The 26078-nt window shown below is 35.3% G+C and overlaps 1 protein-coding gene across 5 annotated transcripts in view; it reads left to right on the top strand.

Annotated features, from left to right (window-relative positions):
- Window positions 1-26078, top strand: part of LOC136833381 (myelin transcription factor 1) — an 862112-nt gene that overhangs the window by 757097 nt on the left and 78937 nt on the right. For all 5 annotated transcript variants that reach the window (XM_067095437.1, XM_067095439.1, XM_067095438.1 and 2 more), the window contains one exon: window positions 2982-3028. In XM_067095437.1, the coding sequence (XP_066951538.1) occupies window positions 2982-3028 (47 nt within the window). The remainder of the gene's footprint in view (window positions 1-2981; window positions 3029-26078) is intronic.

Raw genomic sequence — 26078 nt, 5'->3', positions numbered from 1 at the left:
ATTTGCGTTCTTTTTCCTGTCAGTTATTTCAGTTCAGTTTAGAATTTAGTATTATCTTCGTTGATTTTTTTTATTTAAATAGCGAGGTTATATACTACTCATTAGTATTCGTGAAAGCTTACGTTGATTGGCTTATATTATGATAATGTTGAGGACTATTTTATTATGTCATCGTGTTTGTAATATCTTTGAAGTGCTGTAAAACTATTATTATTATTATTATTTTTATTATTATTATTATTATTATTATTATTATTATTATTATTATTATTATTATTATGACTGTAATATCTTGAAGCACTTTAAAATTATGATTACTATTATCGATGGAACAATAATAATAATAATTATTATTATTATTATTATTGTTGTTGTTGTGACTGTAAATCTTGAAGCATTGTAAAATTATAATTATTATCAATATAAAAATAATGATATTATTATTATTATTATTATTATTATTATTATTGTTGTTGTTGTTGTTGCTGTTTTGTTATTCTTGCATTTGTTACTTTTGTATCGAATGCAATAACAAATTTGTTATTACCAGTATTAAACCCTGGTAAAATTATTACGGTGTATCTTTGGTCTATATTATTATTATTATTATTATTATTATTATTATTATTATTATTATTATTATTATTATTATTATTATTGCCAAAAATTTCAAAATCCGTCGGAAAGCATAAGAAAGGACAATTTGCCAAAAAGTATTTTTAAAAATAATCCCCTAATTATATCGTGCGCTATTTACACACCGTGTTATTATTATTATTATTATTATTATTATTATTATTATTATTATTATTATTATTTATTAATTATAATAATACAGGAAATTTCAAAATCCGTCGGAAAACGTAAGAAAACACAAATTATAAAAGATAATCCCTAATTATACCGTTAGCTATTTACACGCCGAGGTATTATTATTATTATTATTATTATTATTATTATTATTATTATTATTATTATTATTATTATTATGAAAATTTCAAAATTAGTCAGAACACATTGCAAAAAAATCACCTAATTATATCGTGCGCTATTTGCACACCGTGATATTATTATTATTATTATTATTATTATTATTATTATTATTATTATTATTATTATTATTATTATTATTAATACATAAAATTTCAAAATCCGTCGGAAAATATAAGAATGGACAAATTGCAAAAAAAAAAAAGAAAAATAATCCCCCAATTATATCGTGCGCTATTTACACGCCGAGCTTATATCCATTGGAGCGCTTATACCTCGTCTGGAAGTGGCTCTGATAATTGCAGTGTAATCACAATAATTAAGCCTTCATAATTATCGTATCACGTGAACAGTGCTAAACCGCAGCAACTCCATCTGCTAATTTGGTAATTATTTCAGACCGCTAAATAATGCGTTGAATTAATCATTAGCCTAAGATATGTTTAATGCAAGCGAGTCAGCTGCGGTCGGATGCTTAGTATTTATTTAGCGTTCGTCTGTTCTCGTCTCGTCTCATCTCGTCTCTGTGGGATGATGCTGATGCTACCCATGGCATATAAAGTTGTTATTAGTTTTGTGTTATGCATACATATACATTTTATATATAGATATATATATATATATATATATATATATATATATATATAGTTATTTATATATATATATATATATATATATATGTATATATATATATACATTTATATATATATATATATATATATATATATATATATATATTATACCGTTCATGTATATTATTGTTCATGCATGCATGTATTTTCAGCATATACTGTATATATATATATATATATATATATATATATATATATATATATATATATATATATAAATGTGTGTGTATACATACATACATAATTATATATGCATATATGTATACGTAGATAAACAAGAAATAGCATATTTCTTACCGTATTCATAGAAAGCAGATGGGCGGTATCAAATGCAAACGCCGTACGTTGGCACGATATCTTCAGATCGCCATCGCTTGATACTAGCGCCGCCATAAATACAGAGATAGAGCGAGCCTTGTAGGAGGCGGAAAGGGCAAATAACTGCCGTGATTATCCAAGAAAGCGATTCTCTTGGCAGCGGGAGTGGGTAGGGGGGAGGGGAGTGGGTATTGTGGCAAGGGCCTTTGGTAAAAGGGGAAAACTCTACGGTAAATGATAACCAATAATGAATTACTCGTCCCCAGTGGGCGCCTGCTTGGCTGTAATACTCAAAGTTTGGATGGTATGGGTGATGCCAGCAGATATGCAAGGCCCGCTTCCCCTTTCGCTAGATAAAATATGGGTTTACGACAATATCTTGGAAGGCAGGCCACCACATCGCACAACAAGACACACAGAGAGAGTGAGAGAGAGAGAGATAAATTTTGGATATTTTTCTTTAGAACAGTTTCTAGTATAGGGAGTTTATGCATGTGCATGATCAGGGAATGATATATATATATATATATATATATATATATATATATATATATATATATATATATATATATATATATATACATACTAACTATGGATATATCCATTTATATATTGTATATATATACATATATACGTGTTTGATTAATAAAGGGTTCTGCAGTCTGCTTGTGTCTCCACAACCAGGAGAACCATAATTTAATTGCAATATAATTAACTTGTGTAAGCTTAAGATTTTTAGTAATTAGATTTTAGCAACACGGAAGAAAAGGATTCAAACTTTGTTAATATTTTAAGAAGGTTATTTTTACTCTGTTCTGATTATCTTTCGTACTTTTCAGATATGATGCCGTTTTAGAATTTAAGAATACTTATTGTTTTTAATAAACTTTAAAGGAATTCTGTCGATTCTGTTATAGTTTAGGATAACAACCTAACCTAGCCTGCGCTAGCGTGATGTAACAGTGCAATAGCACCATTAATATCTCATAAACTCCTGATATTTTTTGCTCGTTCACTTATTTTATCTTCTTCTTCTTGCAGCTGGTGACTGGGCCAGCGACGCCTTAGACAGTGCGTCGAGAAGCCACGTGAGTTGATGTTCTGTTTCTTGTCTTCTTGTAGGATAAGTTCTTTTGGGTGCAGGTGAATTCACGTAAATGTGTCAAGTATAATGTCTGTACAATACTGGATGCACGCATGATTACAAAATTGTACAACTGACACGTCTTGGGAAGTCAATTTCTCAAAGCATACTGGCATTCACATATACTTTTTTTTCAGCTCATGCACACCCACACACACACGCACACACACACACGCGCGATATAAGTTCTTTTGGGTGCATATGAATTTACTTACATGTGTGATGCATAATCACTGTACGTTACTAGATGCACGCTTGCTTACAAATATTTACAATTGACACGTCTCGGGAAATTTTTTTTAAGACACTGGCGTATACATATGTGTGTTTAAATATATATATATATATATATATATATATATATATATATATATATATATATATATATATATATATATATCTTAATTTTTACTTTTTTCATTCCTATGTTTCTAAATCAATACTTACATGCATATTCAAACTTATCAATTCTTACAGACATACGAATTAACGTTCATAAATGCATGCATGTATATATAAATGCTTTTCTAAATTAACACATCCACATTTATATATGTTTTTATGCAAACGTAAATTCATTATATGCCTATTTTATACATTTATAAATTCTTACATGCAAACTTGTTCTGTTCAGTACTTACATATATACGAGCACATAGTAGGAACAACTTCATTCTTGAATACAAATATGCTTTTTAGATTAAGTTATGCTGACATTTACATACAGTCTAAATGTATACATTTAGATATTTCGAAATGTATCATGCCTATATATTCCTGTGGCAATGTAATGTAAGATTGTTTGAAAATTACATAAATGAGGAACTCGTTCATATAATATGGCAGATTTCAATTATATTTCATATTTCTCATCTTCAAAAATATTGAGGATAATTTTGATACAGATTTTTTTTCTTTGAATGGTGATGGTGGTGGTGACGATGAAAACAGTCAAGATGACGATAATATTTATGATGAGAATAATGGATGTTGTAATATAATAGCAACATTGTGTTGTACTTCCTATGTTTATTAATTAAACATAGTTATTGGTAGCAATGTACTGTAAATAATTTCACGATATCATCTTTTTATTTGCATTTAATGGATAGTTTTTCTTTTATTTCGATGAGTATGTAATAAATATTTTGACTTTAGTAACAGTACCGTTTGATTATTATATTAGCGTGGTATTTGTGCAGATGAATCAGACGACGTCTCATCCCAAGAATAAATCGTTAATACTGTACTGCAAGAAAGATTCATAACTGTCAGGGTTTCAGCAAAACTATAAAGAATTTATTAACAAGAGTAACTTTTCGCAGAATGGAAGTCATGACAATTTCTAATCCTGGACAATACGGATTTCCGTATTTCGTATTGTCTGACGGTAATCTTATAAGATTTGCGCTCAGCATTTTTCATCATGACTAATATTATGTTTGTCGCTGAAATGGGATATTCTTACTAGTAGCTTTCCACCCTCTAAAGTGATCGTAAGAATGACAGTCATATTGCTCCCAGGGAAATCATTATAAATTTATTTCTGGATATTTTGAAACAATTGAATTGGTTCGAAAGTAAATCATCATATTTCTAAATATCACCAAAAAAAAATGCATTGATTCGAAAGAAAACCATCATATTTCTAGACATTAAAAAGCAGACATCGTAATCTTGACAGGTATGAAAAATATTCCAGTTAAACTCCATTCTCTATTATTGAAGAGGGAGAAAAAATTGAGAGCAGGTGGTTGTATTGGTGGGGGGGGTGGGGAAGGACACACAAACCCTCCACCGCCTCATTTGATATTCACATGTAAATAGAAATACGAAGGGCCCGAATAAAAAGTTGTTAGATTGTCATGGCTACGGAATCATTGTTAAGCAAAAAGTTCACAGCCGCAGCAGTTGTATTGAAAGGTAACAGAGCCCCTTCTCTCTCTCTCTCTCTCTCTCTCTCTCTCTCTCTCTCTCTCTCTCTCTCTCTCTCTCTCTCTCTCTTCATCATTGCGATGTTACTTCGACAAAAGATTTTAATTATGAACGACGCTGGAATAACGAACTGGATTAACGTGAATTGAGTGAGTTTTCCGGCGGCCGCCAGGTAAACTTATTCCCAGGTGGGGAGAAGACATAGAGGCCCTCGAGCCATATTTTGTATTTCACGTAGGAGGTCCTTTGTGTCCTGTCCCTCTTCCTTCTCCTCCTCCTCCTCTCCCTCTGAAGGTTCCTGCAGGTATTTGTGACCCATGAGTCCCTAATTACGCAAATGAAGTCAGTTCTGCAGCGTTTCCTTCCTCCGAGTGGGAGGTTCGTTCTCTTCGGTATATTTTGCGTCCCGGAGGGGCTGGGTCGACGTAGGCTTTCTTATTGTCAGAAGGAACTACATTGTGTCGGGATCTTTGACTGTATTTGATATTATACCGGCTGTGATAATGATAGTAACAACATTAAAATTAAAGTTTGGTAATGTTTAATTTTCTGGTAACGATAATAATAATAAGAATAATAATAATAAGAGTTTTTATGCAGATTTTATTTGGGAATAGTAATATTTCCATCATTGTTTTCTTTCTTTGACTAGATTAGTTCCACGTAATAATTATTCTAGGTGCCTTAGTCACTTTCATTCGGTACTAAAAGTTTTTCCTTAGTCACCGTCAGTAATCTCGGTAGTGTGTCGCCAGTTAAGTATGAACCAATGTGTCAGTTAGGTGGCTGCCTGCAAACCTCACTAAGGTTTCAGCCACCTGTATTTTCTTAAAATTATATTTTACTTCATGAGCTGCTGTTTTGCATTTATTATTATACCTTTGGTAAGTCGACTGAATAAACATGAGCAATCCATATACATCATTTCTGTATTTGATCTCTCTCTCTCTCTCTCTCTCTCTCTCTCTCTCTCTCTCTCTCTCTCTCTCTCTCTCTCTCTCTCTCTCTCTCTCTCTGAATTATAAGTCACCAACTCTTTTTGCACCAGAAGAAATGATAAACTGTGGAAAATGACTTTACTTGCATAAAATAATTTCATACAAATTTATATTTTATATATATATATATATATATAGATTTGTATGTATATATTTATATTGTGTCCGTGTATGTATGTATGTATATATATATGTATGTATATATATATATATATATATATATATATATATATATATATATATATATATATAATTTAATCTAAATTACGGAACATTATTTACATAACTTACCGAGACCCTACTTATTTGTCATAGCTATTGCTATTAATTTCAGTCTTTATGTTCTGCAAATGAATTTGTTGAAGTTATCCTCTTCATATGTCTGTGTCCATTAGTTTTAGTTCTTTTTCATAAGCCTCGCATTGCTCCATCTTTCTCGTGTGTAGGAAGGAGGAAGCCGGGGAGAGGAGCCTCCAGAAAGCTAATTATGGGTAATAATTTAACACTCTCATCCTCAGAGGCTCGGGAGAATTCCGAGAGACAGGTAGACAGACACACACACACTGGAACTTTATTTATTTATTTTATTTAATTTTTTTTGTTTTTAGAGTAACTGAAACTATTTCGATTAATTAGAGGATCCGTGATCCTGTCTCATATGCATTTTTGCGATAAGGTACGACATAAAGAAAAAGAGTAATTTAGGTAACCTCAACCTCTCTTTGGTATACAGAATAAGATTCGATTTTTTTTTATTTTAGAGAACACCAGCAACTTTAGAATTAATAATATTGCGTTTCTGCACTAGTTTATTGACGGATAACTTATGTCATTTAATTATGTTCGGCCCAAATCTTATTTTACATATACAAAGCTCTCTCTCTCTCTCTCTCTCTCTCTCTCTCTCTCTCTCTCTCTCTCTCTCTCTCTCTCTCTCTCTCAACCAACCTTCAGCCATTGTTACTTCAATTAAACCTTTATTCCTCTATCTCCATGTCTTGCCTTTAGTTTTGTTTCCTCATTTGTTTCTTTTCGTCGTCCGAGTTCTCCCCACCCTCCCTACCACTTCCTTTCCTCCTCCTCCCCCTCTTCTTCTTCTTCTTCTTCTTCTTCTTCTTCTTCTTCTTCTTCTTCTTCTTCTTCCCTTGTCTTGAAGGAAAGCTGTGGCGCTGGGAGTCAAGGATTAATACACCTAAATGTACACTGCTAAAAACGCTAATTACATTTGAATGTGATTACCTCCCCCGGCACCTTGGCCCCCTTGGGGAAGGCTGCCAGGAAAGGGATAGAGAGAGAGAGAGAGAGAGAGAGAGAGAGAGAGAGAGATATTATACGATATAGTACAAGGGAGCTATCTGTGTTGTAGTCAATGCATGGAAGTAAAAGTAACTAATTTGTTAACTATCAAGGAGTAAAGAAAGAAATAATAATGCGATATTATCTCAGGAGGCTTAAAGTATATTATCTAGTGTGGTTATGAAAGGAATATATATATATATATATATATATATATATATATATATATATATATATATATATATATATATATATATATATATTTACATATATATATAAATTTATAGATATATATACATATATATATATATATATATATATTGATAAATCAAGAAAAATTAAGGAAGTACTTTGAATATTGTTCAAAGTAGGAAAGTAAGTGAAATAAAGAAAATTTTAAAATAAGATATATGAAATGGACCAGAAAGAAATTTTACTAACCCTTAAGATATGTTTTCTCTGTAACAGACAGCACATTGAATAAAATTTATTAATATTTTGATTTATAAATGGAATGAAATTATATTTGGAAATCAGATGTCAAATCGGAACATATTAATTTACTTCCATAAAACCAGTGTTGCCTTTTTAAAGGTGTGAGGCGATACAGGCATCAGTAGTATGGAGTGGTATTCCCATTACAACAAATAAATTGCAATACGTAATTTGTTGTCGATATACGGAAACTTATATTTATACACACACACTCAGTAAAGAAGCAGATTTATCCTTTGTATTTTTTCACAAACGCGTTGTATATTGCCATAGAATTAAGTGATAACAGAAGTGCATAAGTGATACCTAATATAGATTAGATGATTCTAATGTTTTTGTCGCTTGAATGAGATGTCAAGGTGTCATTTATCTGAAGATTCCTCGGTCGTTTCCCGACCGTATCAAGCTGACGCTTTCGCACAGGTAATTTTGCGAACGTTGATACGGAAGCCAAATATTCAAGGGGGAAAAACGTAAGGAATTCCAATACCAAACGTATAATGAAACGTTCCTTCGAGGACATCACGTAGACGGTGGAAGAAGAACATTTTTTATGCTTTATTTCGGAGTAACGAGAATGGCTTAAGTCTCGAGGGGAGATAATAACCAAATTAAAGAGGGGTTAGGTGAAGGGCAACTTGAGGGTTAATAAAGGAATAATTGGGGTAATTAGGAAAGAAAGAACACTGGAGAGAGAGAGAGAGAGAGAGAGAGAGAGAGAGAGAGAGAGAGATTTCGATAAAGTGATTGGTGAGGGGAGGGTAAAAGTAGATACTTTCATCTTATTGAAAGTGAAAATTATTTTTTAGGATATATAAATATATATACAATATGTTATATATATATATATATATATATATATATATATATATATATATATATATATATATATATATATATATATATATATATATATATATATATATATATATATATATATATATATATATATACATACATATACATATACTGTGATTCCCATAATTTTTATCCAACCTAATCACAGATTCTTTCGCACCCACCCACAGACTTTCACTGTAAATACTGAGATATACCTCTTAGCTTTATTTTCACTGCCTTTCAAACGGAAAGTCCTCCTGGCAAAGAAAAGTCTCTCTAAATCATTGTCAATGTAATGTTATTCAAATATGATTAAAAGCTTAGGGACTGAGGGGTTGGGATGGAGGAGGGGTGGTAAGAGGGTGGGGGAGACGGGGCCGTAGTGGGGCTGTGCCTCCCTGGAGTCCTCATTTGCCCTGCAATTACCATTTCTAATTACTTTTTTCTTCCCTTCCCAGCACAAGCCATTGAACACACACGCACGCACGGACGAACTCAATGTTCCCTCCCAAATTTGGTACTCTCTATCAGGCCATACTGATAATCTCTCTCTCTCTCTCTCTCCATAGTAGCTCTTGTCAGGGTTTATTCTTTTTTGTATTTTGCGTTATTTCTCTAAACGTATTTATAATCATAAATAGCATTTAGTTAACTTCATCTGTTATATTTTTAAATAAATGCGTATCAAAGTTGTGCACAGACAGGTACACTCTGTTCTATGTCCAACCCAAATAAGGCATAGGTTCGACTCCTGGCCTGGGTATGTTCACGTATCATGAAAGCGTAAACATAAAGTATATATATATATATATATATATATATATATATATATATATATATATATATATATATATATGTATATATATATATATATATATATATATATATATATATATATATATATAGATGTATGTATATATATATATTTACACACACACACACATACAGATACATACACATACACACACGCACACACATATATATATACATATATATATATATATATATATATATGTATGTATATATATGTATATATATATATATATGTGTGTGTGTGTGTGTGTGTATAAAATACATGTATACTGTTTTTGCCACTACTTTTACAAACGGGATTTATATGATCTCAAACACTGACCCATAAGTATCCGGTTAATGACGAATTCACTATACCTTGGGTAGAGCTTACACCCAAAGGGTGTTGTGTATGATACATTTACTTATACTGCCTGAGGTTTGAAAACATGTACTTTATTGCTGGGCCATGGCCACCGTTACCCAATGAACTAAGTTATGAAGGTGTGTGCGCGTGTATGTGTATGTATGTATATATGTGTGTGTATTTATATATAATATATATATACATACACACATGCACATATATAATATATATATATATATATATATATATATATATATATATATATATATATATATATATATATATATATATATATATAATGTGTCTGTTTCTTTTCATGGAAAGACTCAAATGTTGTACAGTTGAGATGTCGTCTTGGTACTGAAGTGGCTGGGGTTGGTGTATGTGCGATTTGGCGGGACAGGTTGCACGTTAGCGATTAGTAGCAAATGACCATTAAGTTAAATGCCAACGGACGTTACGGTAAGCGCATAGAGAGAGAGAGAGAGAGAGAGAGAGAGAGAGAGAGAGAGAGAGAGAAGAGCCGTTATCAGCGGCGTGTGTTTGTGGCCGTAGTTTGGAGTAAGGGAATTTCCCGGTGTTGCTTCCATAACTTTCTTATTCTCGTTGTCTAAGAGATTTTTAGTATTATTTTATACTTTTGTCATATGTTATGGAAAGATCTATAAGAATAGTACCAGTTGAAGTCGTTAAGGAAAAATAGTGTTTAAGTGTATTTCTTATTGTTATTATTAGTAAGTTTTGCACTATTAGTTATTTTTTTCAATGTATTTGTTATTGCTATTAGTAGAATGTTTTTCACTAGTAGATATTTTACTTAATAAAGCGTTATCTTGAACAGGGTATTACAAAAAATACTCAAGTATATAAAGTTAGAAACAGTCACACTGGTTTACACAAATATAACAACGAGAGAGAGAGAGAGAGAGAGAGAGAGAGAGAGAGAGCTAGCAACACCAGTGACAAATGTTAGATTTAAAATTTTGATAAGAATGAAGAAGCACGAGGAAGTCAGGGAGTTGTGAGAGCGACGTAAGTCTGCGTTTTGGTTGCGTTAGTTTTTTCTGTAAATAAAATCCTCGACAATAAATACTTGAACATTAGATTTAAGAAAAAACTTCCACCCGGCTGCGTTAATTTTTTTATTTAAAAAAAGCTTTTGATACTTTATGATTTGACATTATATATGTGAACAGAGGCTTTCTACCGATATTTTTTGATTGATTTTTTTTATAAAAGGTTAGTGGGATGGGCTTAGCCTACTAATGTTTATCAGACCCTTTCCTGAAATAAATAAAAAAAAAAGAAGCTATGAGCAGACGTGACAAAGACTGATCTCAGTTATTGAATGAAATCTTATATATTTATAACTTTAAATAAATAAGCATCGTAGCTTCTCTGTGGGAAAGCTTATTTTATAACTTGCTTTGTTAGACGCCTTTAAGGAAAATAAAACCGTACAATCTTTCTCTCTCTCTCTCTCTCTCTCTCTCTCTCTCTCTCTCTCTCTCTCTCTCTCTCTCTCTCCACATCCAAAAGCAACATCTAGGAAAACAGACTCCTCTCTCTCTCTCTCTCTCTCTCTCTCTCTCTCTCTCTCTCTCTCTCTCTCTCTCTCTCTCTCTCTGTTCCTCACATCCATAACAGCACTGCACCGGCGTTCAGGTATTTCCATTATAAGCCGCGTCTCCCCAAAGTGCCAGGGTGCGGAGTGTTTGTATTGGAGGGTAATATTACCCGCACTAAGTGACCTTTTTGTCGTGTGGGTCGCACTCATTGAATGCAAAACCGCAACAACGGCGCCCTGATATGAATGCACAAAAGCGGCGAGAATTAAAGTAATTGACCGGGGTTAAATCCCCTCTTTGAATTCCAGTGACATTTTCAAACTTTTAATGCCCTTTTCTGGCGATCAAATCAATCATGTAAGCTCGACGGCCACAATTATTTGGGAGGGGAGGAGGGGAGGAGGGGAGACGGTCTTGACGGGAGGGGAGCGTTTGTGTGTGTGGAGGAGGGTGTTTCGTGAGGGGAGATTGAGAGAGGGGAGAGGGGGGAAGGGGGAGGGCCGGAGTTATTGGGGCGGAGTGTGTAGCGGCTTTAGCCAATCATTGATCAGCACCTAGCAACGCGCGCTCCAGCGAGAAAGAAAAGGTCACTGATTGGTCACTGATTGCCCAGCTTAACCTGACCCCAGGTCCTGATTGGCTGTTTTGATCAAAGGTGAGTTCCAAAGGGCCTCGTATTATTGTGTTGATATCAATTTACCGGTGGGTCGAGCGTTGCTATGGAATGGCAATAAAATTGCCACTATTATGCTCGCGGATTAATTACAGGTATATCGTCACGGCTCAAAATTATGGTACTTTTTTACCTGTGCGCGCGTGTGTGTGTATGTCTGTGTGTGCGCGTGTGTGTGCAGTATGGAACCCCCGTCCAGCATGCTGGAAGCAATTTATGGAAAGGTGTTTGCTGCCCGATTTATATGAGCTTTAAATATATTCCATCAGAATGCAGTATAGTTTTGTGATGTATTCGGGAGTGTGATTGAGGGCTGTAGCCGGGAGTAATAGTCACGTGCATGTATGTGTGTGTTTGTCTGTGTGTGTGTGTGTGTGTGTGTGTCGGGCAACTTATCCATATTTTTATTATCGGAACATTTTCTTTTTTTATATGATTTGACGTTGCTCGTTTTTTCTTTTCCCTTATACTTGCTGTTGAATATTTTCCCATTTTATTTTTTTTATTTCATGACAATTTCCAGTTTTTTTTTTACCTCGTTTGCAGTTTTTACAATGGATATATAATCGCGATCTCCCTTCCATTTTCTTTGTCCACTTTCTTAGATACTAAAGATGTAATTTATAGTAAAGAGAGTTTTATCACGCTGAAATGCTATTGCTGGAACTATATGATTTGAAAAAGAATATACGTCTTGGTTCTGTCAATCAATGGAATACTTGGAAATACGTAGAATTAATAATGAACATTCATACATGATACGCATGCATATATACATATATGTATATACATACATATGTATATGTATATACATATATATGTATATATATATATATATATATATATATGTATATGTATATACAGATACATATATGTATATACATATATGCATATACATATATACATGAAGGAGTCAGTCGATATAAAAAAAAGGTTGAGGGGGGGTGCCTCTTAGCAGAGTGTAAAATCATTCTGGTTTCCCCGCCATTTTAGTAATCAAGGATCGATAAGTTTCAGTGAAAGAGTACATATAAATAAATAATAACCGTATAAGGGTATGTTTGATGTAATTCACGTCCCCACACTCGACAAGCACACACTCACACAGGCAGACACACATATACATACACAAACATATATTTATACATAAAAATATATATATATATATATATATATATATATATATACATATATATATATATGTGTATATATGTGTGTGTCTGTCTGCCTGTATTTGTGTCTGAGTGTGTGCTTGTCGAGTGTGGGGACGTGAATTACATCAAACATACCCTTATACGGTTATTAATTATTTATATGTACTCTTTCACTGAAACTTATCGATCCTTGATTACTTAAATGGTGGGGAAACCAGAATGATTTTACACCCTGCTAAGAGCCCCCTTTTTTTATATATCGACTGACTCCTTCAGAAACCACTCCTTCAGGACTCTCTCCTTCAGGAAGAAAGGAAGAGTAGTAGTGAAGTGAGATTGGACCTCCGGAGTTGTCGCTACGAAAGAGTAGACCCCCGGACTTGTTGACAGGAAGCGGATCCCAATTAGCCAGGGATCTAGCCTTTTAAGAATCCGATACGTAATTCTGTTTATATCGTCATGAGTTGTTTTTGTCGTTGCCTCTCTCTCTCTCTCTCTCTCTCTCTCTCATACACACACACATACACGAGATTTGTCATCCCCAGATATAGTTGAAATTTAACGCTCTCTCTCTCTCTCTCTCTCTCTCTCTCTCTCTCTCTCTCTCTCTCTCTCTCTCTCTCTCTCTCTCTCTCAGACATACACACACACACACATGAGTTTTGTCATCGCCAAATAATGTTGGAATTTAACCTTTCTCTCTCTCTCTCTCTCTCTCTCTCTCTCTCTCTCTCTCTCTCTCTCTCTCTCTCTCTCTCTCTTTCATACACAAGATTTGTCATCCCCAAATATAGTTGGAATTTAACTCTCTCTCTCTCAGACATACACACACACACACACACACACATGAGATTTGTCAACTCCAAATATTGTTGAATTTAACCTCTCTCTCTCTCTCTCTCTCTCTCTCTCTCTCTCTCTCTCTCTCTCTCTCTCTCTCTCTCTCTCTCTCTCATACACACACACACATACACGAGATTGGTCATCCCCAAATATAGTTGGAATTTAACACTCTCTCTCTCTCTCTCTCTCTCTCTCTCTCTCTCTCTCTCTCTCTCTCTCTCTCTCTCTCTCTCTCTGACATACACACACACACATGAGAGTTGTCAACTCCAAATATAGTTAGAATTTAACCTCTCTCTCTCTCTCTCTCTCTCTCTCTCTCTCTCTCTCTCTCTCTCTCTCTCTCTCTCTCTCTCTCTCTCTCTGGAAAGCAGCAGGAGGAGGAAGAAGAAGAAGCCTTTCTTTCAACTTCGCTCCAACTATTCTCTTTTACTCCTGGAGGTTGTCACACACATGGACCCACTCACTCTTTCACGGACTCCTGTTTCAACCCAGGCCTTTCCAGTCCACCTCTTTTTTCTTTTTTCTTTCTTTTTTCTGTCTCAGTGTCAGATTTGTAATTTTTAGAAGGATATTGTTGTTGTTGTTATTGGGTTATAAAGATATTGTAATTGGTTGGTGATGATGTTATTAAAGTTGATGGTGCAGTTGTTGTTTTTGTTTTTGTTGAGTTTTCTTGATTTTTTCAAGGTGATATAACGAATTTTTGGGGGTTACTGTCATAACTTGTGTTTCATTTGAGTGTTCTCATTCTAATATTGTCATAAATTCTGCCAAAAGATAATATTTTTTGTCTCCCATCAGAGACACGATTTCTTTCCCTTTATATTTCTCCACGTGCCATTCTCTCTCTCTCTCTCTCTCTCTCTCTCTCTCTCTCTCTCTCTCTCTCTCTCTCTCTCTCTCTCTGGAAGATGCAAAATATACCGGAAGATGCATTAGCAATTCTTTGGTAGACATCAGAGGTGCCCCACACTGAGGGACCTGGGGCAACCCGAACGAACTGTAAGGTCTGTAAGGTAAGGTAAGGCCTCTCTCTCTCTCTCTCTCTGTCATAAGCTTAGTCATGGCATTTAGAAGTACTTTCTGAAAATGCAAGGTTTTCCATTATTTTATTTCCACTGGTTCATCATTCATATTGAGTATGGATTCTTTGTATTTTTTCTTTTCGCTTGAAGTAATCAAATGATCCCGTAATTAATAACAATACCATTTCTTAAATATAGATGACGACAATACATACATACATATACATATATATATATATATATATATATATATATATATATATATATATATATATATATATATATATATATATATATATATATATATTTATACAATATATAATATCTCTTCATTACATTTGTAATTCGGTAATTTGTAGTCTTGCGGCACAACGTTATAAAGTTTGGGAATTCGTTGAACTTCAGCTATAAATCAAGGATAATGACCAAAAGGCAATTCCTCTAAGGAAATCCAAGAATCGACTTAATTTGTGCCTGAATACTACAGTGTTTCAAACGATCTGCCTTGACAAAGGTGGCTGAAATATAGCCATTTTCCGTGTTGGGACATCACATGCTCGCATTTCTTTGAATTTTTAGTTAGTGATTCAATTCTTTCACCTACGATAAAAAAATAAAAACTTATTGATGACGATAATCTGTTAAGTGTGTTTTTATCAAAAAGTGAAAATGCCTCTCTTGACTCTTGCTGGTCAACTAGGATTTATTGCTATGATTTTATTCTAACTATGTTGCCTTACTCTTCAGAAATATTAAAAAAAAAACTCTTACTGACGCCGAAGAACTAGTAATGGAGCTTTTGTTAAAAAGTAAACTGACCTTCTAACTCTTTTATGCGCTTACATACATCATTGTGTGTTTAGTATATTTAAGTGGAGTAATAGTTGCAAGTTGATAATGAAAGCTCGTTCAGATTTCATCAAATGAGAGAGAGAGAGAGAGAGAGAGAGAGAGAAGGAGACCCTCTATACGGGACATGCTTCCCGCGCAAGGCTTCCACGACCGGTCGTTATTTGTGGCAAGTTGAAAAGTTCCGCGCTCAATAATGCAGTGGCTGTTCGCTGTGTCAGCCTGCCCTGTATTTTTTTTTTTATTTCTGTTTCTTTCATATCGAGGATCTATTACTCTTTATATTCACCCTCGCTACTTTTTTTTTCATCTCTTGTCTGGCGCTTAATTACTGATCACTAATCGCTTAACCCAGACGGCAGACTCGCTAATAGGTGCCACTCCCCTAGGTGGCATTAAAATGCCTTCTATTCGTAAGCGACCTGTCAAAAGGCTCATGCGAACCGACATTTAATCCCCTCGTTTTGATTCGGACAATCGGCCAGGTCATTTTTTCATGGCGGTCGGTGTTGACTCTTGAAATACGCATCGCCTCACCTTTTCTGTCGGGTCCGCTGGATTATCTTTGCAGCAGATGCCTTGGACGATTTCTGGGGTCTTAACTCAACATTGGAAAATTCCCCTTCCTTCTCCCCTTCCACTTGTACTTTTGAATTATTCTCCTTGGCTGAATTGACTTCTTTTATGATGTTTTGTTTCTCTCTCTCTCTCTCTCTCTCTCTCTCTCTCTCTCTCTCTTCTTGACAAAAAATGGAATCAAGAGAAACATTCCTGCTCCATTTTTCTTGAACTGTTCTCCCAGCTTCACGTTCATCCAACGGTTAACCTTTGAGAACCCAAGTGAGAAATAAACAGTTGACTGTTACACGTACATACATGGGAGTTGGGGGGCGGGTTGTAGGGGAGGGAGGACCTTTTAGGTTGTCTCCCTCCATAATTTATTCCCAGATGTTAACATGGCAGAGCCGTTGACTTAGTGGATGCAAAAGGTCACCTTGACACAATGGATCTGGGATAACATTTCCAAAGCATCTTTAATGTATTCACATTGATTTAAGGCTTCAACAAATAACCCTCGTGAAGTGGCCGTTTTTTTATTCACAGGTTGGCGAAGGGTTTTTTTTATTATTTATGCACTTGTTTTTACTGGACAAATTACAAAATGCTTTAGTTAGGATTCTGCAGTCAAGATTCGTTTACTGCAGGCAAGAAGTAGTTTTGCAGGAGATATATATATATATATATATATATATATATATATATATATATATATATATATATATATATGTGTGTGTGTGTGTGTGTGTGTGTGTGTGTGTGTGTGTGTGTGTATGTATATGTATATATATACTGTATATATATGTATGTATGTATGTATATATAATATATTATATATATATTGTAATATTATAGAATATATATATATATATATATATATATATATATATATATATATATATATATATATATATATATATATATATATAATATATTATAAATTTCTGATAGAACCTGCTAATCAGTCATTAAAGTACACTACTCCCAGCTTAGTTACATAAGCTTAGTCAGTCGGGTGTGAGACTTAACCCTTTGAGCTATTTTAAGTCAGCATTATTCTTTGATTTATTCTCGCCGAGTCAGCTTTAACATCGATAAGGGAACTCCTGCTGCATAGAGAACATTTGGCTTCTGCTGCGTTCCCATCGTTCTTTTTTTTTCTCTTTCTTGTTAATGTACAGTTGCATGCTGAATGTGTTTCTGTGTCAGGTCTTTCAGGTCTTCGTTGGTAGGACACTTTCTCTCTCTCTCTCTCTCTCTCTCTCTCTCTCTCTCTCTCTCTCTCTCTCTCTCTCTCTCTCTCTCTCTCCTATTGTTCTGTTCCTCTTTCTTGCTCCTGTTGTATCGCTTACTAAATTTGTTTCTGTGTCATGACTTTCAGGTCTTCGTTAGTGGGACCTCTCTCTCTCTCTCTCTCTCTCTCTCTCTCTCTCTCTCTCTCTCTCTCTCTCTCTCTCTCTCTCTCTCTCTCTCATACACTTGCATGCCTTGTATGTTTTCTTGGGGAGAGAGACGTGGTAATTCTGGTATTTATTGCTATAATAGTCAGACTCTTGATTTTTATTAATACCCCAATAATATTTTATTGATAACGCAGCACGCATTAGTTCGCTGGAAACGCCATAACACTCAAGTAATAATTTTTCTAAGCTTGAATAATCACTTCTGACATTTCACTGAAATGGGGGCTAATTGCTTTGGCATTTGTATATTTTAGATGGTTAGTGGCTCGTTCCGTCTTCTATCGATTTTGACTGGCCAAAACAAATACCACCGTTAACTTTATACTTTCAGAGGTATGGTATCGAAGTGAGAAAGTGAAGGGTCACCTTTTTGTGTGTGTGTGTGTTTTTTTTTTATCAGTTCTTAACTATTTTTTTTCTGGAATGCGGAACACGACCTCTCTCAGATTTACTAAATCGTTCAGTATGCCTCTTTTAAAGAATAGAGAAGCTTATAAATACATTTCCTGCAGTGACCGAGCTTAAACAAAGCTGGACGGTGCTCGTGAGAATGCAATCAGCATCAGTATGTGGGTCTTTGTTTTGATTTGAATCTTTTCTCTTTACCTCATGCCAGACGAAGCGTAAAGAATCAACATTTAGCAAAACTTGGAACAAAGTGTAAAGTTTGTGGAAGTAGAATTTGAAGGGGAGGGGAGGAGGAGGAGGAGGAGGAGGAGGAGGAGTAGGAGGAGGAGGAGGAGGAGGAGGAGTAGGACATGGAGGAGGAGGAGGACATGGTAATTACCTACTTCCTAAGGTAACGAAAAGTTGCTGTTATTTTTAGGACGCCGCGAGTTTATTATACAAGAGTTATTCTGTGTGGCCGCCGTCTCTTGCTAAGCACAGCGGCGGTTCTCGGAGCGAGCGTTTGTGTGTGTGTGTGTGTGTGAGCAAAAGAAGTTAGTTATTCTTGTATCATTTTCTAATGCGGTTCTTTTGATTTCTTTTTCATGGGCGCTGTCGTCGAGTCTTCACGCGATAATTGGAATATGCTTCCGCTTTTAAATTTAAAAGTGTTCCGTTTCCTCCGACAGAGAGGAGAGAGAGAGAGAAGCAATAGAATATTTCACCCTGCAAGTTTCATTCTTCTCTCTCTCTCTCTCTCTCTCTCTCTTTCTCTGCTTTGTCCAAGAGGTGCAACAACACGGCGTTCTTCCAGCGCCGATAGCGGACCCGTTCATTGCTGCTGATAGGGCGGTATCGGTGAGAGGGGGGCGGGGCGCGATGACGTCATGTTGAAAAGCCTTCTCTCCTAGAGCTACTTTCTTCTTCGAGTTACTCGGACTATTTTAACGCAGTTTTTCCTCACATTTCCTCTCCTTTTCTCGTCCTTTCCCTCTTGCAAATTGTATATTTGCTAAAACATCGGTTACTTTTAGCGTGGCAACTTGTAGATCGACAATGGAATTTAATTCAAGAATTTCCATAGGCCTGCTGTGGTTGCTATTAAGTCATGGTCAATATATTTTTGTGTGTTTCCTTTTAGTTTGTTACTTGCTACAGCTATTAAGTCACAGAGCGGTAACAGCATGTTTTCACATTGTAAACATTACATTTACAACCTGGGAAGATTTACTGTTAGGTTGAAGATAACGATGAAAGACTTAATTGTCTGTATTACACCACAAGACCTTTAAATCTGTATGTCTTCAGTGATTCGTAATGACATACGGTAGATAAAGGATTTTTTTTTTATTGGTAGATTTTGTCCTAAATATCGTTGTAATGAAACGTGGTGTATCAGGACCGTAGAGTTTCATAACACACGAGTAAATTTTTTTTCTTTTATAATCATATGTAACCCTACACCATGAATATGCATTGTTCTTTTTATTTGCAGTTGCATATATAGTTCAAGTGAAATTATTCATACGAATATGCTGCACTACGATGCATTGTGGGTATTGTGATGATTGCGAAGTGTTTTTTTTAAAAAGAACGTTACCTTCCATTTCCATTTTGTGAAAATAACTATTTATTTCAATTTTGCATATATATTGAGAACATAAAGCTCAACCTTCTGAAAGTTATTCGTTTACTTCATAAGAGTTCATTCCTTATTATATTGAACATAAATTACTTATTTCAGGAACATGATTTGAAGATATATTAAGCACACATGCATTTAATTATGTTGTGATTTACGTGTCTCATGACCTTTTACAAGGGAAAATGTTATGATTATTTAACGAGAAATCTAGATTTATTTCATGAGCCTGTAATCATTTATTCCGATCTCATGATTTATTTCATGAGCGTAATGTAATTATGTAATGGGAATTGATGACTTCAATAATAAAAAAAAAACAGTCAACTTTAAGAGTACTTGTAAGAATGCCGTGCTTTTTTGTTTATGAGTATTTGTGAAAGTGCTGGACTTTTCTTATGAGTTTTTTGTGAGAATTCTGTGTTTTTGTTTATGAGTATTTGTGAGAATGCTAGACTTTTGTTTATGAGTATTTATGAGAATACTGGGATTTTGTTTGAGTATTTGTGAGAATACTGGAATTTTGTATATGAGTATTTGTGAGAATACTGGGATTTTGTTTATGAGTATTTGTGAGAATGCTGTGCTTTTGTTAACTAATGCAAAAATCTGTGGAATTTTATTATTATTATTATTATTATTATTATTATTATTATTATTATTAATGATGATAATATTCATTAGCAGCAGTAGTAGTAGTAGTAGCAGTAGTAGTAGTAGTAGTAGTAGTAGTAGTAGTAGTAGTAGTAGTAGTAGTAACCTATTTCCCTAATCAAGATTTTTCAAAAAAAAAACACTAGACAAAGGATTATTATTATTATTATTATTATTATTATTATTATTATTATTATTATTATTATTATTATTATTATTATTATTATTATTATTATTATAGAAAATTTCGACGTATTCTTATAGAACGAGCCAAAGTGAGAAGTTAATTTACTAAACAATCGCAACACCACCTCATAAACTAAACTCACCCCCTAGCAGCGGACTGCGTAAGCGCTTGACGAGGTGGTAGGTTGAGAAGCCGGGAATAGGCTACTCCCTTACATTCCTCCATCGATATTCCGTCTTCCTAAGATCGGGACTACTTCGCGTTGAAATTTCCATTTGGGAACATTGGACGGGAATTAGTCGGAATTTCGTTTTCGAAAGTCCTACAGGAAATTACTCCGAGTTGCTTGGGATATTTCTTTGGAATTCCTAGAATGGAATTGAATGGGAATCCATTTGGAATTTCTAGACTGGAATTACATGGGATTCACAATGAGAATTGGCAGACAGGAATCTCTGCAAATCTTCATTTAGGATTCGTAAAAGGGAATCATTTGTAATTAAATTTCGAATTCGCATGGAATATCCGTATGGAATTCCTGACGAGAATTACATGGGATACACGTTAAGAACTGGCAGACGGGAATCGCTGCAAATCTTAATTTAGGATTCCTAAATGGGAATCACTTGTAATTTAATTTCAATTCATAGATGATAATTTTTTGTCATATTTTAAGGCGTGAAAAATGAGAGATGGAAGTCATTGAGAATCTTTCGAAGAATGTGGGTTGAGAAGTTTAAAAAATTATTAGAGTCCAGTCAACTGAAAGTGAGTTACTGAGACTCCGACTATATACTGTACTTGAAACTTTTGTTACGCACCAAGACTAATGTGAATGTGAATTTTGTTTCTCCATCATCAGCGTTCATTGTTTTTTAGTATTTATGCGTCTTTATTCACATTTTTCGTTTGGGGCAAAAGTTATCGTTTTTAGTTAAGAGCAAAACATTTACCTGTCCGATTTATATATGTGAAGAATTCAAGGTTCTTGTTCAAAGAAAAAATCTCTTCTTGCCTGTTCTTGCCTGTCTGAAGCAAAAATTGTTCCTGATATTTTGCCATCTCTGATTTTTGCCAACTTCGTAGCAGGCGCTATATTTACTCTTTATCTTGTTTCATCATATGTACCAGTTTGAAGTTACAGGAGTGATGACGCCAAGGGTCCACTGCTCTCTCTCTCTCTCTCTCTCTCTCTCTCTCTCTCTCTCTCTCTCTCTCTCTCTCTCTCTCTCTCTCTCTCTCTCTCTGATTTAATTCAGAAAACAATATTTAACTCTTCTTAAAAAGTTGAGCTAAAATGTTTTTTACTAAAATTTTTAGAGCTTCTTTTATCATTGTTAAAAAAAGCCATTTTGAATGTTTTGTTGAAAAAGGTTCATTTTTATTAACAAATGTTTTTTTATAAACAATTTAGAAATCCTATCGACTTTTTTTTTTATTATATTTCACAAATATCCCTCGTGCTTTTCGAATTGTCGAAAACTTTCAGCTTTTTAATCACTGATAAAAGCATTTCACGCTCTTTTGTATTAATGAGAACTGTGATTTTTTTTTTGTAATGAGTCAGTGACAACGTACGTTGTTTTGAATTATTGGGAAGATTGAAAACCACTTTTTAATTTTCCTCATAACCAGGGTCTTTAGATTTATCGTCGTGGGTTTTTCATGATTTCTTAATTTCTGCAAAATCATTAGAAATTTATTGTTTAAAATAATTTTAAAAAAATTTTGCCTCATCATTTATATATATTTTAAATACCTACCCTGAATCATTTATATATATTTTAAATACCTACCCTGACTTTCATGAAAATCATTGGTAAATTACAATTTACAATAATTTACAGGTGATTTTTGTCTCTAATTTAGTTTACGGATTCGTAAATAAGTATCGCGATTTCTGCTTGTTATCTGCATCTCTTTAAAAAGACTTGCTTTAAAGTATTGTTTGTAAGATGGAATTACTGTATTTTTCGGTGGAAAATCCTGTTCATTGGAGACATTTTAGGGGTTACTAGCCATCATTTGCAAAGAATACCTATATTTCTTAATTTCTAATATCTTTTCGGTAAAGAAAATATTCTTTTCTACTGGAACAAGCTCGTTGGAAAAAGATATAGATAGAAAGAACCCAAGCAGAGAAAAAAGCAAAAAAAAAAAAAAAAAAAGTTTACTGGAACATTCGGGTAAACAGATTCTACCTGCCGGGGAGAGTACGTAAGTTCCCTCGTACGTTGGATCGATCGCGGGGGGTTGGGGGAAGAGATGTTTGGTGAGGGGGGCGGTTCGCCATCCCTCTTTTGTAAGTGATAGTTATATTATGAGCAGAACACAGTTTTTGAACTTTGGGTTATAGGGCCCCTCTCATTCTCTCTCTCTTTCTCTCTCTCGCTTTGGGGAGGGATTGGCGATAATGTTTCAGGGCAAGGATACAAGTAGAATACATATCCATGGTGCTTCTCTGTGTCGGAGGTTTATTATTATTATTATTATTATTATTATTATTATTATTATTATTACATTATGATGATTATTATCAGCGCTTGTATTTCATAACATAGGTTGTACAGCGAAGTATTACTGTGTTTTCCTCAACTGAATTCAAAGTTCCTCGCTGGGTGAGCGGGTTCCGTTCTCAGCTACCACTCTGATGGTCGCGAGTTCGAATCTCCGACCGGCCAATGAAGAACAAGAGGAATTTGTTTCTGGTGATAGAAATTCATTTCTCGCTATAATGTGGTTCGGATTCCACAATAAGCTGTAGGCCCGTTGCTAGGTAACCAATTGGTTCTTAGCCACATAAAAGTAAATCTAATCCTTCGGGCCAGCCCTAGGAGAGCTGTTAATCAGCTCAGTGGTCTGGTTAAACTAAGATATACTTAACTTTTCAACTGAATTCAATATCAGTAAGATATCGAATATTATTTGCAAAAGTTTTTCTGTTTATGATAAATGAGAGCAGACAGTCATGTAGGATGAAATATGTAATAAGAGTAAGTGCTTATCTCTTTTAATGGACAATTTACTGCGGCAGGACACAAATTATTGAGTACAGGGAGAAATCTGCTGAGATTGAGTAATGGTTGGGCAGCATTTTGACCCAAGAAGTTGCCAACATATACGTCTTTGAGTTTAAATTATTTTTTTTTTATTTTGGTAATGATAATTATATATGAAGAAGGGACCTTGGTTACTGTTTCCTTTGTGTCTTTTTGCCTTCGTCCCTTTGTGTTGCTCTTAGAAGGGACTAACAAAGGAACTGTGTTTTCAAGTTTTCCCAATTACTGCTACTGATGTTACATATTGAGTTTAATGGTATAATTAATACAAGTTGCGTCTCATACAAGATATCCAGGTAGTCTTCAATCATATTTCGAAAGGCTGTCTTACGGAATGACACTCTTGCGAGCACGTCTAGTTCAACACATTCCACCCCCACCCATTGTTCATTCCTGTTCCATACTCTGAAACAGGGGCAGATGGAACAGAGTCTGTTCCCACCCTTACGTACTAGAACAGAAACAGATAGAATAGACTTGGTTCCCCGCCTTTCCTTCGTAGAGCAGAAACGAATAAAAAGGAATTGATTCCCTCTCCTTCCATCCTAGAGAGGAGGCTGAAAGTAGGGTGGTGTTGTTCTTCTCTTCGTCTTCCTCTTCCTTTTTTTTTCTAAGAGGCCGAGAACAGCCTGCTTCTTCTAGCGCGCCGTTGGGAGTTCGTTCAGGGAGTGATCATAGAGTCGGGGAGCTTCTTAGAATGGATAGGTCTTGAGCGGGAACAGAGGAGGAGGAGGTGGAGGGGAAGGGAGGGGGGGGGTTAGGAAGAGGAAGATGGAGAGGCGAGCGAGGCTGCTTTAGGTTATTGCATGTTGTGCAGTATTGACCATGCATGAAATATCATTGCAAGGTTGCCTTTGGTTCGTCTAGCTTTCGCGGAATGATATCCTGCCGAGGGTCGAACACACGAATTCACCAGCTTGGTATTCCCTCTACCCCAGACTTTACCAATGGTTTTGGACTCTCTCTCTCTCTCTCTCTCTCTCTCTCTCTCTCTCTCTCTCTCTCGAACAATACATACATATGAAATTCAAGTCCTCCTCAGGGCTTTGACTATTGCCATGCTCATGTGTGTCGGTGTTTATCGTGTGTCTTTGGTCTGTGTTCAAGAGAGCAATTTGGTCCTTTTTATGGCTTTGATGGTACTTTCCATTGTCTTTCTCAGTTGGACGATAAAACTTCACTTTTTCGAAAGAACTCCCTTCCTCTTTTTCGTATCTTTATTATTCCTTTCCTCTTTCGGTTTCCTTCTATTCCACCCTTCTCCTTATCTCCTTCGCCTTCTCCTTTCCTATTCTTCCCCTTTTCTCCTTCTCTTCCCCCTTCTCCTTCTCTTCTTCATCCGCAACTGCAAACGCCCCCGTCTGCCCCCTAAAGTCCCCCCAAACTCTTGCTATCCCGTCTCCCCAATCCCCCCTTCCCCATTCTCAAACTTGGTCCAACTTTAGAAACTTTCTCTTTCCCCCTTCCCACCCACCCCCTCCCTACCTCCCCTGTCTTAGGTTGGTTCTGCTGATAATCAATAAGACACGACGAGAAGGGGTACGTCCCTCTTGAACTCCCATAACATGCCAACCAACGTCCTATTCTGGGTATCTTTGCCCCATTCTGGAAATGTCTGTGTTTCATCCTTCCACAGCCACCTCCTGAGTCCTCCCAGTACCAGACCCACGTCATTTTGTCTCCAGTCTCTCTCTCTCTCTCTCTCTCTCTCTCTCTCTCATGCCAGGTAAGGCCGTCTTACATTCATCAAGGCAAGCAAATAACATTGAATCTACTGGTATTTCATGAAACCATGTTTTAATGGCAGTCCATCAGGAATTTGCTTTCCCCATACAATGTAAGATTCAGTCATTTAGATCTCTCTCTCTCTCTCTCTCTCTCTCTCTCTCTCTCTCTCTCTCTCTCTCTCTCTCTCTAAATAATGCTGAATCTACTCCTGGTATTGCATGAAGCCATGACATGATGACAGTTAACCAGTAATGTGTTTTCCCGTACAATGTATGGTTCACTCAACTAGATTTCTCTCTCTCTCTCTCTCTCTCTCTCTCTCTCTCTCTCTCTCTCTCTCTCTCTCTCTCTCTCTGTATTCTATCGCAGGGACGACTTCCCGCTGGAAGGTGACCTATGCTCTGGAAAGATACTTCAGAAGTAACTTAGATTTCGGTCGTGAGTTAAACTTAGTTTATGAAGATTTAGTAGTGGACTG

This window comes from Macrobrachium rosenbergii, chromosome 51, assembly GCF_040412425.1.
Source record: "Macrobrachium rosenbergii isolate ZJJX-2024 chromosome 51, ASM4041242v1, whole genome shotgun sequence".
Lineage (NCBI taxonomy): Eukaryota > Metazoa > Arthropoda > Malacostraca > Decapoda > Palaemonidae > Macrobrachium > Macrobrachium rosenbergii.
The sequence above is the reverse complement of the archived record's forward strand: the minus strand, read 5'-3'. Positions and strand labels throughout refer to the sequence as shown.